At 36.4% G+C, this 15869-nt stretch overlaps 1 protein-coding gene across 3 annotated transcripts in view; it reads left to right on the forward strand.

Moving 5' to 3' along the window:
• Positions 1–15869, forward strand: part of ZFR (zinc finger RNA binding protein) — a 69268-nt gene that overhangs the window by 8219 nt on the left and 45180 nt on the right. For 2 of the 3 annotated variants that reach the window (XM_087815317.1, XM_087815318.1), the window contains exons 3-4: positions 13886–13909; positions 15339–15621. In XM_087815317.1, the coding sequence (XP_087671443.1) occupies positions 13886–13909; positions 15339–15621 (307 nt within the window). The remainder of the gene's footprint in view (positions 1–13885; positions 13910–15338; positions 15622–15869) is intronic. The other variant, XM_016224315.2, reaches the window with a different exon arrangement.

Raw genomic sequence — 15869 nt, forward strand, 5'->3', positions numbered from 1 at the left:
GGATGAGCATGGGAACAGATCAGATACACAGTACCCACAAATAACTATGCCATGATAATGATCATAACTCAGTTTTATGAAATGATAAAATGGGAATTGGAGGATTCTTATAGGAGTTTGAGGTAGACTTCATGACCTTTCTGAAAATCCAGGGAATGTTATTTTAGACAAAGGAAATGTATTGAGCCAAGACAGGAATATAAGAATTGGTTGATATGCTTGAGAGTGGATGGGCTCTGAAGTCAGCTGCCTCAGCTGAATCTTGGTTCCCTCTACTACCTGACCTTAAGCAAACAGTTTCTTCATCTGATATAAATGGGAGAAAATAATTCTTATTTCTTCATCTATAAACGGGAGATGATAATTCTTACCTCATGAGGTTGAGATTTTTTAAAAAATTCTTTGTTATATAATATATATACACACATATATATAAGGAATTGCACCTATAATAGTATAGTTTTATGAAATGTTATATACTGAACACACTGTATAACCAGCACTCAGATAAAAAATTAGAAATTACCAGTGTTCCTGGGAGGCCTATATAGGCCCATTGTGTTGTTTTGAAGATCTAATGAGGTAATGTTTGTAATGGGCTCGGAACAGTTCCTGGCATATATTATATCCCCATCAATGTTAGTATTATATTCAGTAGACAGTTGGAAACGGAGCTTAGAAAAGAAAGAAAGGCTGGTAGTGTAAATCTGGATATTACCCATATGGTGATGATCCACCATTAATAGCTATAAGTATGGTTGAAACATAATAGAGTACAGTGCCTGGCAGATATCAAACATCAGTAAACATTTTTTGAATGAATGAAAAATAGAGCTGTGGTTACACACTGGGGTAATGTCTGTGTTTAAGGTAGGGCCAGAGAAAGAAACAAATACTGGGTGAGCAGAGAGCTGGGAGAATGTAGTGTCATAAAACTCAGGAGAGAGGGTAGTCAGCAATGTTAGGGCTTCAGAGACATTGGATTAAGCATTTGATAGTTATCAAATTATTGGTATAATTTTAATCAATTGGTATAATTAATTGGTAGAATCAGATCATTTGGAGCTACAGAAAGACTAGCATACAATGCTGCATAAAATAATTTAGTCTAATTTAATATTTAAATTAATCCTTTAGGGTCCTAGAGGTCAAATGGGCTTAAGTATTGGGAAGGGAAGCACTTGTTTGAAGATCAATTAAGTGAAAATAAAATTTTAAATTTATTTTTTATTTCTGGGAAATCATAAAAACAGTAGTTTCCCTTCAGGGCATATGTTCCAAGACCCCCAGTAGATGCCTGAAACCATGCATAGTACCAAACTTTTATGTTATTTTCCTGTACGGACATACCCTTGCCGAAGTATTTATATACAGTAGTCCCCCAGTATGTGTGGTTTTGCTTTTTGTGGTCAACCACAGTCTGAAAATATTGAATGGAAAATTCCAGAAATAATTCATAAGTTTTAAAGTGTTCACCATTCTGAATAATGTGATGAAATCTCATGCAATCCTGTTCCATCCCCCTGGGACATAAACCATCCCTTTGTCCAATGTTTCCATGCTGTATACACTACCTGCCTGTTAGTCACTTAGTAGGGTGCTTGTGTTCAGGTAACCTTTATTTTGTTATAATTGTTCTATTTTATTATTAGTTATTGTTAATCTCTTACTGTGCCTAACTTATAAGTAAAACTTTATCATAGGTATGTATGTGTAGGAAAAGATGGTATATTATATAGGGTTCATTACTACCCATGGATTCAGGCATCATCCCCTGGGCGTCTTTGAATGTGGACAAGCAAGGACTACTGTAAGCTCAGTGCTTTCTGGCACAACACCTTTCTATTGGTCAAAACACATTTTCTGTTCATGTCTTTCACCCACAAATGCCTTTTCCATCTCAACTAAGCACTTACTACACACTGTGGCTGTAACTTCTGCAGTTTGAGGTGCAACAGCAAAACTAGCACGGATTTTTCCTTCTTTACAATTTGACAGAAGATTTGTTCTTACTCAAGATCTTAGCATGATTTTTCTTTCTTTTTAAGTTATAAACTTTTACCTTTTCACGTAAAGGAAACAGTTTAAGGCTTCTCTTTGGCATATCCAAATTGCCAGCATCATACTCTCGCACTTTGGGGCCTTTATTAAGTAAAATAAGTTACTTGAACACAGACTGTGATACCACAACAGTCGATCTGATAACTGAAACAGCTAGTAAGTGACTAACGGGCTGGTAGCATATACGGTGTGGAAATGCTGGACAAAGAGACAATTCATATCCTGGGTGGGACAAAACTGGACTGCATGAGACTTCATCACCCTACTCAGAACGGCGCATAGTTTAAAATATGAATTGATTATTTCTGGAATTTTTCACTTAATGTTTTCAGACTGTAGCAGTTTACTGCTGGTAACTAAAACCACGGAAAGCAAAATTGCAGATAAGGGTGAACTATATGTATTGTATAAAATTATCACATTGGTATGGTAGTTGGTATTAAATGGACAGAGAACATCCTTGAAAAGAGATTTTAAGAAATATGACACTTTTATAGGAAAAACAATAAGAAAGTCTTTTAAACAATAACCATATAAATGAGGGCAAGAAAGTTGTGATTTATGAAGATGGCTTTATAGCTTCTTTCACTCGCCCAGTCTTACCCATCCAAACCATGTTTTTAGTATAAGCAGAATGGTCATTATAAAATGTAAATTTAATCATAACACTCTTCTTAAAATCATTCATTGTACCTGTTACTTTCAGAATACCTGGTTATCCTAGTTTTATATTTAGAGGACTTCAGGTTGTTGTACATGTTTATAATTCCTTTATGAAATCTAAAAACTTCTGAAAATACTCCTACTAAGTTTGTAAAAAAAACTATTTTTAGTTTTTTTTTTTTAATCTCAGCTAGTGTGAATAGTCATACCTTTCCCCGAAGAAATGTTAATGAGTTTGAGAAATAGTGAAGGATGTGTTTTTTTGTTGTTGGTTTGTTTTTTAAATATCTTTATTGATTTCAGGGAGAGGGAGGGAGAGAGGGAGAGAGAGCTGAAACATCAATGATGAGAAAGCCATCTTTGATTGGCTGCCCCCTGCATGTCCCCAACTGGGGACTGAGCAGACAGCTGGGGCAGTGCCCTGACCCGGAATGGAACCCTGATCTCTTGGATCCTAGGTTGACTCTCAACTGCTGAGTCACGCCCAGCCCAGGGGATGTAGTTTTTTTTGTTGTTAATCCTCACCTGAGAACATTTATTCCATTGATTTTTAGAGAGAGGGGGAGGGAGGGAAGGGGGGTGGTTTAGAAATACATCAATGTGAGATAGACATTGATTGGTTGGTTGCCTCCAACACGTGCTCTGACCTGGAACAGGGATCGAACCTGCAACCCAGGTACCATCCCTTGACTGGGAATCCAACCCAAGACCCTTTGGTATGCAGGCTGACATTCTAACCACTGAGCATGCCAACCAGGGCAAGGGTGTGTTTTTCTTGAGTATAAAGTTATATAGGGCACTTTGGTCTAATTAACCTATGTATCCATTAGCTTTTATTGTACCCAGTAGTTTGTGAGCTACTTTTTTGAGCAGTTCTATTTACAGATACAAGGATTGACGTTTTGTGACTTTTTTTTCCTTAGAGTTTTTCAAGGAAGACAATTTGCTTATTTTTAAAAATTGAATAAAATTTGTTTAATCTTGTAATTATCCTATGGATCCATTGGGTCTTTTTTAAAAATAAGATCTAAGGTTTACAGTATGGGATCTTATTAGTGATCTTATTTTTCTGCCTTGAAACATTTTGCTATTTCATTGTCGTAGGAAATATTTTCTCTTTACTCATCACTTCCAAGGATGCTAAAAAAGACTAATACAATAGGAAAATGGAAGAATGTTAGAATTATCTAGAAGGATGGTACGATAGTGAAATCACTAGAAGATATTGCATTGCCAAAAGTACTGAATCATCTTTCAAGGAGGTATGAAAGAAAGTAAAGACCACTACCTTTAGTAATTGGCTTTTAGTTTTCCTTCAACACAGTTGAGTATTCAGAATTGTTCATTCTCTCCCATAGTAGCAAGGAGAAGAAAGTTAACACAGGAAGCCCGGCCGGGCATTGCTCAGCAGTTGAGCGTCAACCTAGAATCCAGGTGATCGGGGTTCGATTCCCGGTCAGGGCACATGTCCTGTTGCGGACTCGATCAGTGACTCTCTCATCATTGATGTTTCTAGCTCTCTCTCCCTCTCCTTTCCTCTCTCTGAAATCAATAAACATATATTTTAAAAAAAAGACAGTTAACACAGGAAGATGTTTGACAATTATTAGGTAAATAAGATGAATGCAAAATACAGTACCACTCTATAGGCTAATGATGATGGAGAAATTGATTATGTGAGCAAAGTCTCATACTAAGAGTCTTCATATACAGTGTCCTAAATTTTTTCAAACTTATCAGAGCAAACAATGTATTTCTAAGGATGATAAAATATGGTATTCTCATCTGTTCAGTAGGAAAGACTTCATTGTGTAATATTCTATGACAAGATTCAGACATTCCATATTGCTAAAAGTACGTGGCAGAATTCTTTCATCTTTTATGATGTTTGTGCACCAGAATTTACTTGATATGATTCATTAGTGGACAAATGCTAAAGGCAGGTGTGTATACAAATGTAATTGGAAGGAAAGAGATGATTTAGAAATGAAGAGATTTATTAATCATTCCAAACCTAAAATTGAAAATGTTTTATGATTATGGAGCAAAGAACATGACCATATCTCTTCAACAAAATATGAGCCATCAGATGTTTTAAAAAAATTTTTAAGCATTGCATTTTGACAATTCAGATACAGGAAGAAAAGCCAGAAGCAATGATGAGTTAGAACTCATTAGATAGAGATACATTTGAAATCTGGAATTAGCATTAATGAGATGGACATGTTCCAGGTTCGTGCATGAAAGTTGATGAGCAGTTATGTTCAGAGAACATGGTCCATTTTGTCTATATACCTTTAAAAGCAGGACAATATGGAATAAGAATCTGGGCTTACTATATTTAGTTTAAAATTTCTGTTATTTTTCATTATCTCCCATTCTTGTAAAATGACTTCAAAACTACCAAAAAATGTAAAAATCTATACAGTCTACCGACCTAGACTGTAAATGGTAATGGCTGTTTTTCCTGGTATAGTTAAAAATCCCAAGAAAACTACAGGCATAGGTTGAAGATATTACGGGTTCAGTTCCATTCTACCACAATAAAGCCAGTATTGCAATAAAGCAAATCATAATCTTTTTGGAGGGTCTTGCCTTCAATTTGTTTAAAAAAAAAAAAAAAAAAAGGCAACATCTGTAGAGTGCAATAAAGCTCAAGCACAATAAAATGAGGTATGCCTAGCCCTGGCCGGTGTGGCCCAGTTGGTTGGGTGTTGCCCCGAAAAGTTGCTGCTTCAGCTCTCAGGCAGGGCACGTGCCCTGGTTGCTGGCTTGATCCCTGGTAAGGGACATGCAGGAGAGAGCTGAGCAATGTTACATTGTTGTATTGATGTTTCTCTCTCTTTACCCTCTCTATCTCGCTCTCTAAAAATCAATAAACTTTTTAAAAATGAGGTATACCTATATATAGTTTTTAAAAAATATGTTTTTATTGATATCAGAGAAAGGAAGGGAGAGAGAGAAACATCAACGATGAGAGCTGAGAGTGTCATTGATCAGCTGCCTCCTGCACACCCCCTACTGGGAATCGAGCCCAAAACATAGGCATGTGTCCTGACTGGGAGTAGAACCGTGACCTCCTGGTTCATTGGTCCACGCTCAACCACTGAGCTACACCAGCTGAGCTATATATAGTTTTTATATGATATTTAGCAACCCTTCTCCCCTGTAGTCTACCAGTTGATAGAAATTGTAGGATTGGTTGTGTTTTAGTTTTTAGAAGTTTGAGCCTGAATTTAAATTTCTAAAATTGTACAATGATAAAGATATTATTTTAATAACATTATAAAGGTAAGGGAAGCAAGGCATTATAATATCAAATATAAGGAATAATTAAAGAAGGTTTGGTTTTAGGATGATTTTATGAGGAAGTTCAATTTTGCATCTTTTTTTAACCTTAAGATATTAAATCTAAAGTTAAATCTGTTAGTAATCTTGTAGATGCATAAAATGGCATAACTTGACGTAGAAAAGTCCAACAATGCCAACCATTTTTTTGGTGTCTCTTTTTTTTTTTTTTTTTTAATATGTCTTTATTGATTTCAGTGAGAGGAAGGGAGAGAGAGAGAGAGAGAAACATCAGTGATGAGTCATTTATTGGTTACCTCCTGCATGCCCCCCACTGGGGATGGAGCCCGAAACCCAGGCATATGCCCTGACCGGGAATCAAACCGTGATCTCCTGGATGCTAGGTCGATGCTCAACCGCTGAGCTGTGCTGGCCAGGTGAAGTCCAACAATGTTGAGCATTAATTTGAACTAATGGAAAAGTTAGATTGTGTTTTATGTGCCATGAAAAAGAAAAAAAAAAATGTTTTCTCTATCAGTTACCTTTTCATATTACCCAACATTGTAACCAGAGCACGCACACACACAGTATGTTTTCCAAGGGAGGAAAAAAAAAGTACATTTAATGAGAGTGACAGAAGCTGTCTGCATTTTCTTGATCAAGACCTTTCCCTCATTCCTTTTACAAGATCAGAAATTAAACATTCTGCTTCTGTACTTTGTGGTTCCTCTAGGAATATAGCCTGACTATTTCACTTAGTCTAAAGTTAATTTCTTTTTTCTTTTTTTTTAATCCTCATCCGAGGATGTGTTTCTATTAAATTTAGAGAGAGAAAAGCAAACAAACATCAGTGTGAGAGAGACATGGATCGGTTGCCTCCAGGATGTACCCCTGGAGGTGGACCGTGCAGCCTAGGCATGTGCCCTGACCGGAAACCGAGCCCTCGGCCTCCCGGTGCACAGGACAGGGACCCGGCCAGGGCGCCACCCAGGGTCAGGGCAAGTTAATTATTATTTTCACTCTCCTAACAGTGTAATGACCTAAAATGCTTTAACCTTGATCAATACTCTCCTGATTTTTGCACCGTTGTTGTAAAATATTTTAGATTTTTAACCCATACCGGTCGTTGTTGAACACTGTTACTGTTTTATGTAGTCAGTGATTATTTAAATTTACATTCACATTTACTGCTTTTTTTTTTAACTTAGCATTCATTCATTCTGAAATCATTTTCATTCTTCCTAAAGTAAATCTTTGAGACTTTTCCTTTAATGTGGATCTGGTAACTTTTTTTTTTATCTTAAAATGTCTTTAATTCACCTTCCTCATTCTTGAGAAGTCATCACTTAAGTCTCTGTAGAAGTTTTTCCCCCCTCAGTCTGCTTTTAAGTGCTCCTCTTTTACTTAGATGCATCTTGGTGAGAATTCCTTTTAATATATTACTATTTGGGGTTTGTTTGGGCTCCTGAATCTGAGAGTTTTTATCTTTTATTAACTCTGGGAAATCTCAGACATTCTCTTTAGATGTTTCCTCTCTCCCGTTTTTCTTCATTTGCAACTCTAATTAGATATGTTACCACTTTTTATTCTATCCTCCAGGTCTTTTAACCTTAAATACATATATTTTTAATATACATATATATTTATTTTTAATCCTCACCCGAGGATATTTTTTCCATTGCTTTTCAGAGAGAATGGGAGGGGGAGAGACAGAGAGAAAGATCGATGTGAGAGAGAGACACTGATTGGTTGCCTCCCAAATACACCCTGACCAGGGCTGAGGGTCGAGCCTGCAACCCATGTGCACTTGCCCTTGGCCGGAATCAGACCGAGGACCCTTCAGTCCGTTGGCCGGTGCTCTAACCACTGAACCACACTGACTAGGACAACCCTTAATATTTTACATCTCTGTCTCTCTGCACATTCTAGGTAATTTTTATAGGTACTTTCTAGTTCACTAATTTTTTGCCAGGCATGTCTAATCGGTTATGTAATGCCTTTCAGAGTTTCTAATGATAATTTTTAATATACAGTATTTCATTCTTTTTGGTTTTGTGAAAAATGTATATGGTCCTGGCCAGGGCTCACAGTTGATTGGAGCATTGTCCTGTACACCAAAAGGTGGTGGGTTCAATTCCTGGTCAGGGTACATACCTCGGCTGTGGGTTCGATCCCTAGTTGGGACGTATATGGGAGGCAGCCAATCAATGTTTCTCTCTCACTTTGATGTTTCTCTCTCCCCATTCCTCTCCCTCTAAATTTAGTCAATAAAAACATCCTTGGGTGAGGATTTAAAAAAATTATCTGGTTGTTTTTGATCAGTCTTTTAGTCCTTGATCTTAGTTTTGATAGCCTCTTACTACTTTAAGTGTACTTATTTTATATTTTATATTCAGTAATTCTAATACTTTTCGTCTCTTCAAAAAATTTTTTCTGCAAATGCTTGCTCATTGTAACTTGTTTCCTTATGGGTTTTGTTGTGATTTTTTTTTATTGTGATCTCTTGTTTTTTGGAACATTGTAGCATTTGGATAGGACTATGCATTTTGTGGCACTTGGAAACACTGCCATCCCAGAGATTCATTAACTTCTCGGCTTAGAGTTTTCCTGTTTAGATAATGTGAATTCCAGAGCCCAAACCTAAGGGGAGGGTGGTTTGTGGTTACCATCATCAGGAGAAACTTTCCCCTCTTTACCCAGAGCCAGGACTGAGACAAGAAAGTTTCCTTATAGTTCTCTCTTAAAGGAGGAAGTAGTAGGCTTTTCTCTAATTCACCCTACATGCTGGTTTCTTGTGTGAGTCCCAGAGTTCTAGGCCATTGCTTCCCCGTGCTTTTAATGTGTCTGCTGACACAGAAGATGGTATTTGTACAGCAGCACACTAGGTAAACTGAGAGATTTGGAGCCCTGAGTAAGGATAGTGCAGCTGCAGGTGACAGAGTTGGGGCTCTGGTCACTCATGCACTGCTCCTTTTCCCTGAGAACTAACACTGTTTCCCTGTTGGATAGAAGGAAACATTTTGCTTAAAGGTAATTAAAAAGGAAAATGAAAGTTGACTGCTCGGTGAATGTTCTTCATGAAATGGCAGTTTTCAAACTTGATTTTTGGGACCCCTCTAACACTTCTAATTATTGAAGACCCCAAAGAGCTTTTGTTTATATGGGTTATATAATACTATAATAAAATTTAAAAAGTATTTATCAAACCATCTTAAAATAAGAATAATAAATCACTGTATGCTAACTAAAAATGTCATTATGAAAAATACCTATATTCCTACCTCCCCAAAAGTAGTGAGAGATGAGAGGCATTGTTTTACATTTTTACAAATCCTTTTAGTATCTCAGTTATGATGGTTGGATTCTCAAAAATCTGTTTCTGCATTCAGTCTGTTGTAATAAATTGTTTGGATTAAAATATGTGAAGGCAGTCTGTAACTGAAAAAGGGAAAACTTAACCCTCTGAAAGATCCCTTAGAGTCCCTTCATGGTCTTTGGATCACATTTTGAGAACCACTGTTATACAGAAACTAAAGGAGGTATATAAGTGTTACCAGATGCCACTTATATGGACAAGCTATTTGTATACATAAGTTAATTTCACTAGTGACTATAAGTTTAGTATAATGTAAAGCTAGATCATAGTAGTGGAATTTAAAAGCGTTAAAAATGGGTTCAGAGTTGAATATATGTTAGGGTTGAGGACAGAAATGTAGAAGTTAGAGTCGAGTTGGAACAACTAGAGAGCAGTATTTAAATTTGGGTTTAGTTTGTTAGTCATCCAAGTTGCCAGTTTAAGAATTCTCTTCTAATACTTTTATACTTTTTCCCCACCAGAGTAATACATGATGTAATTAAAGATAAAGTAGTGTAGGGAATATGAAAACAACATTCCCTTATTTTCCTTCTCCCTGCTTCCCAATTCTACACAATCTGGTTTTATTTCTAAACTTTGTATCACTAAATAATATGCTTTTCCAGCCCGGCCAGGCATGGCTTAGTGGTTGAGCATCAACCTAGGACCCAGGCGATTGGGGTTCGGTTCCCAGTCAGGGCACATGCCTGGGTTGCAGACTAGCCGATCGGTGACTCTCTCGTCATTAATGTTTCTCTCTCTCTCTCCCTCTCCCTTCCTCTCTCTGAAATCAATAAAGATATATTAAAAAAAAAAAATGCTTTTCCATGTCTTAATTTGTCAACTTTATACATTATATTTTGATTTCCTATAATCATAGTTAGGAATTAGTACACTCTATCTTGCTTCTCATTTCTCCTCCCAGATTGAATGATAACGGCTATTTCTGTTACTATAAACAGTTCACTCCATTTCTAGTTCCATCAAAGGTAGACAGTATCTCAGTACTATTTTAGGAAAAGAATCTTGAAACTCTTGTGCTTTGCTTTCTTTACCTCTTTCTCCATCCTTTCCCCAACTTAGCTACAGTTTTACTTGTGATACCAGTTACATTGTATTCTGTAATCATAGTTTACCTTCTGTAATATAGATTGATTATAAAACTTTAAAGCAAAATTTTTCACTATTATGACTACACATGTAAATAGTATTTGCTGTGAGCCAAGTACTGTCTTATGATTGTAATTCCTATTTCATTTTTACAACCCTGTACCACTTAATAGAAGACTCTTCCTAGGCGCAAATTTAAATGATTTTTCCCTTTTTATGCCCTACTAATAGCTCAAATTGTGATGTCTTTTACCAGGATCATACCTTTCTTACGTAGTTTCATATTTCCAGAAGTCTTTCCTTACCTTCCCCCGCCCCCCCTCCCAAATCTTGTTGGTGCCTTGATTATATTTTAAAATATTTCCAGTCTCCCAGCCTGCTGTCTATTGTCCAGCCCTCTTTCCAGAACATCTTGCTCCTGGAGGCTTCTGTCCTTCCTTTGATTCCAATCTAAGTTCATTGTCTCTCTGGGCTGCTACACAGCTGCAACCTGGGCTTTCATCTCACTCCTGGGTTTGGATCCATGTTTGTAGGATTTCACAATTTTTATTGTATTTTATTTATTTTTTAATTCTCACCCGAGGATATTTTTTTATTGCTTTTCAGAGAGAGTGGAAAGGAGAGAGAGAGAGGAACATAGGTGTGAAAGAGACACATTGATTGATTGCTTCCCAAATGCACCGTGACCAGGGCCAGGGATTGAACCTGCACCAAGGTATGTGCCCTTGGCCGGAATCAAACCCGGGACCTTTCTGTCCTTGGGCCAATGTTCTAACGACTTAGCCAAACCGCCTAGGGCTGTTGTTTTTTTTCTTTTCTTTTTTTAAAAATTATATCTTTATTGATTTCAAAGAGAGGAAGGGAGAGAGAGAGAGAAACATCAGTGATGAGTCATTGATAGGCTGCCTCCTGCACGCCTCCCACTGGGGATTGAGCCCACAACCCCGGCATGTGCCCTGCCCAGGAATCGAACCTCGATCTCCTGGATCCTAGGTTGATGCTCAACTGCTGAGCCATGCTGGCTGGGTAGGGCTTTTGTATTTTGTTGAAATACATCATCATGTAGTGCCCTAAGAAACAGTATATAGGAAGTAAACTCTTTCAGTCCTTGAATGCCAAGAAAAATCTATATTCTTCCTTAATAGTTTAGCTGGGTACAGAATTCTATATTAATAATCATTTTCCCTTGAATTTTCAAGACAACCTGTTATCTTCTAGCCACTAGTGTTATCACTAAGAGACTGATTTACATTTAGTTGTGTGTAGGTGACCTATTTTTCTTCCCTGGAGACTTAAAGGATCTTTTTTTTTGTCGTGAGATGTTGTGAAATGCTGCATGTCTGTTGGCATGGTTCTTTCATTCTGCTTTGCACTGTGTAGGGCCTTTGAATTTGAAAAATTTGTACTTCCCTTTAAATGTGGGAAATTTTATTTCTTAATTTCTTTCATTGCTTTTTTCTTTTCTCTCTAGAATTCCTTCTAGTTGAATATTGGACCTCTTAGATTTATCTTCTTTTATAGTTTTCATATCTTATCTGTATCCCTCAACTTTATCTTCTAACTAGTATAAAGTTCTTGTTATATGGATACACATTGAGTTTTTGAGAATTCTTGTCTTGTTACCTTGAAAAATATTTGATTCCCACAGGCTCATTCTTGGTGTGTTGTTTTGTTTTGTTTTTATGCAATTTAAATATGTGATAATTTTGGTTGGCTGTCTATTTTGGTAAGCACTTCTAGCTGGCTTCACTTTTTAGTAAGCAGGTAGATTTAACGTCTGGGTTAAATCCAAGAATATAAAGTGTTTTTACTCTTTAATATTCCCTGAAACATTTCTTTTCCTCTTTTTTCTTCCGAGAGAAATATCCTTCCATTTTATGTCTGATTTTTCAATTATTTCTTAACCTTTTTTACCTATTTTTTAATGTTTCTTTTATCATTTATTATTTAGTTTGTCCTGGTTAAAAACTGACTGAGGCTGATTAGATTTAATTTATTCACAAAGGGTATTATCTAAATAGAAGCTTCCACTCTACTGGATGCTTAGTAAATGAAAGTCTTCTCATATTTCACAAATTATTTTTAAGGCATAACATTTGGGTTATTTACTTTATTTGGGTTATCCTGCTTTATTTAAGAAATAATTTAAAGATAGTAAGTCTTACATTTTATGTAGGGGTATAATTTAACACCTTTTATTCTATTCAGAGCTAGGCAAAAACCTTGATTTGAACTATTTCCACTTAAGACAAATTTTACTTAAATTAATTTGAACTTTATTTGACCTGAATTTTTTTAAATTAACTTTAGACTTAATCACTGGATACTTAATTGAATTGGTATAGTCCAGTCTGGTCATCTATGTCACATAAAGGACAATAAAGGACAATTTTCTAAGGATATTTGAAACTGAAAGAGAAATTCCCAAATGGGTTTAAGACAATACTCTGAGAGTCTTTATTCTGAACAGCAAGTAGTCAGCTACCCTAGCCTTGACCCCCTGGAAACTGGGACTGGATCATCATTGTTCATGATGCTTTTGGTGGAGGATATTGTCAGCACAGATGATGGGTACGGACCTGACTGTACAGAGCAGAGTTCGGTTAAGCAGCCTTAGAGATGTATATGGTAATTGCTAAGTGCACTGGCATCTTTTTATATGGTTTCTTGGAAGGATGACTGTAAAATTTATTGTTCATACTGAGACACTAAGAGAGTGAGAATACTATTAATAATTATGCTGGGGCAGTGGCCATAAACCAGAGCATATGGTCATCCCATCGTGAGTCGCATGGGCTTTTAAGTGTGTAAGAGACAGTATAAGTGAAATTGCCTGGTTGACTTGGCATTTCTATTCTATTCGTACCCTGCTTTTTATCCAAAAGGACACATTTTGGGGCGAAAGAAACGTGACAGGTACTTGATCAATAGCAGTGGGGATGAATGGAAATAATATCGGAATCCAGGATTATCTGAATTTTTACAGAACCAAAACCCCTTTTATGTATGCAGTGTAGGTCTGAATGTGTGGAATCTTATCAGTAAATGTTAAATACAAGTTTCACAGAACTGCTGTATTTATATTTTAAATATAATTCTTTTTCCTAGCTCTAGGAATTTTCAAGAAGCATAATATGTTACTGACATTTTTTCTTAAGAATGTGTAATTATCCATAGAAAATGTCAATCCCAAACCAGTTTCCCGTTATTACAATTTAAACTTACCTTTTCCTGTCTTATAATTGGCATATATGTAGCAAATGTTAGCTAATTTTAATATCAAATAATATCAATATGAAAAACCTCATCCAAATAGAAATGAGTTTCTTTGGACTGTTCTAAGTTTTTGTTTTTTTTTCTTTTTCATATTGGGCTGAATTCTGCCACCCTTCCATCCATTGGTTCTAGTTCTGTTCTCTGGAGCAGCATGGAGTAAGTCTCTTCTATTAGAAGGCAGCTATCATATCTTCCTCAGTCATCTTTTCTAGACTGAATGTTGCCAGGTCCTCCACATTTTATACGAAATGATTTTCATACTTAAAAGCTTCATATTGATTCCCTTTTAATAATTCCTAATTACCTGTGATTTCTATAATACAGTTAAAATATTATGGCCCCAAATTTTAATTCTATGCCACAGTTCTATGGTATTGTGAACACTAGTGAAGAATACCCTGTACTATTCTTAACTGCTGAGTCATATTAAAACTTATGGTCAGCTAAACAACACTGTCAGCTAAGTAACTGTTGGAGCTTTCTCTCTTTTTTTAGAAGGCATTTCTGTCTTGGTAATAGTGCCTTAGCACGTAACTGTGAGTGTGTTACTCAGATGTCATAGAACAACAAATAAGCTTATTAATATTCCAACATCTTTAGGCCTTTGGTTTTATGTGGCATAGGCTCTCAATTTACAGGTTAAAATAAAAATTAAGAACTTTGCAAAATTTTTGACTTAGAGTTTTGGAAAATTTTTGCCTCTTCAAGGTTTTTAAATGGTTATGGTTGCAAAACATCTGACTTAGGTCTCCTTTTGCAACATCTGCTACATTTTAAAGAGAAAAATTAATTTGTGTGATGAAATTCTGCCTATAATCTGGAAAATTTATCTAAAATAATAGATACTGCATTGTAGGTTTTATACCCTAGAATATTTTTCAACTTCAGCACTATTGACATTCTTTGCATAATTCTTTGTTGTGAGTAGCTATCCTGTGCATTGTAGGATATGTAACAGCATCACTGGCCTCTCCCCGCTAGATGTCAGTAGCACACATCACCACCAACTTTGTGTTGTGACCATCAAAAATACCTCCAGACATGGCCAAATGTCCCCAGGGCAGGGGAAGCTGGGGCCGCAAAATCTCCCCCAATTGAGAATCACTGCCCTAGATAGAGCAGAAGTACTTCTTAAGTCAGCTGGATAATAGTTTTTACCTTAAATGTTTTTCATAATTGGAGTTAGAATACAATATTTTTCTTAACACCTCTTTGTAGAGATGTTAAAAAAACTGAAGAGTGTAATAAAGAACTTCATGCACAACAAGTATTTTTAAAAATTCCGTGTTTGATCAATTTCTCTTCTTCCTAATACTGCTCCTTATCCCAGTTTGTCATCCCTACTTTGCGATATGATCTGTGATCTGAAACATAATATGTGACTATCTAATGTATTGAGATTTAGGAGTGAAAATTACATAACAATAACAAATATGGTATTGATTGGGAGGTTTATTAAGTTCAAATAAAATACTGGGTCTTTTGTAGTCCATGAGTAAATTCCTTGAATATGTACTTTTTATTTAAATTGATTAAACCCTGATTTTAATAAATTGAATTATGTCTATTCTTCTTCACATTATAGCCAGCAGCCAGCTTCGGGTGTAGCCTACTCGCATCCAACTACAGTTGCTAGCTACACTGTCCATCAGGCTCCAGTAGCTGCTCACACAGTTACTGCTGCCTATGCACCAGCAGCTGCCACAGTTGCAGTTGCCAGGCCTGCTCCTGTAGCTGTTGCAGCTGCTGCAACAGCTGCTGCTTATGGAGGCTACCCCACTGCACACACAGCAACAGATTATGGTTATACCCAGAGACAACAAGAAGCACCCCCGCCCCCACCGCCAGCTACTACACAAAACTACCAGGTAAGAAAACTATTAGTTTCAGTAGCCTTAACATTCAGACTTCAGTATCCTCAATGTATGATATGCTGTCTAAGCCTGTGCTTCTCAAACTTGGATCTTTCAAAATATACCTGTAATGATAGAGAAAAGTAAATGTGTATTCCTAGGTAATTTAAGGGCATAGTCCAAGCATTAAGTTTCCTTGTGAGTTTTATATTCATAATCTCCCCCCGGTCTATTCCACTATATCTTTTGAGAAAAATTAAGAT

Source organism: Miniopterus natalensis, chromosome 3, assembly GCF_054644295.1.
Source record: "Miniopterus natalensis isolate mMinNat1 chromosome 3, mMinNat1.hap1, whole genome shotgun sequence".
Lineage (NCBI taxonomy): Eukaryota > Metazoa > Chordata > Mammalia > Chiroptera > Miniopteridae > Miniopterus > Miniopterus natalensis.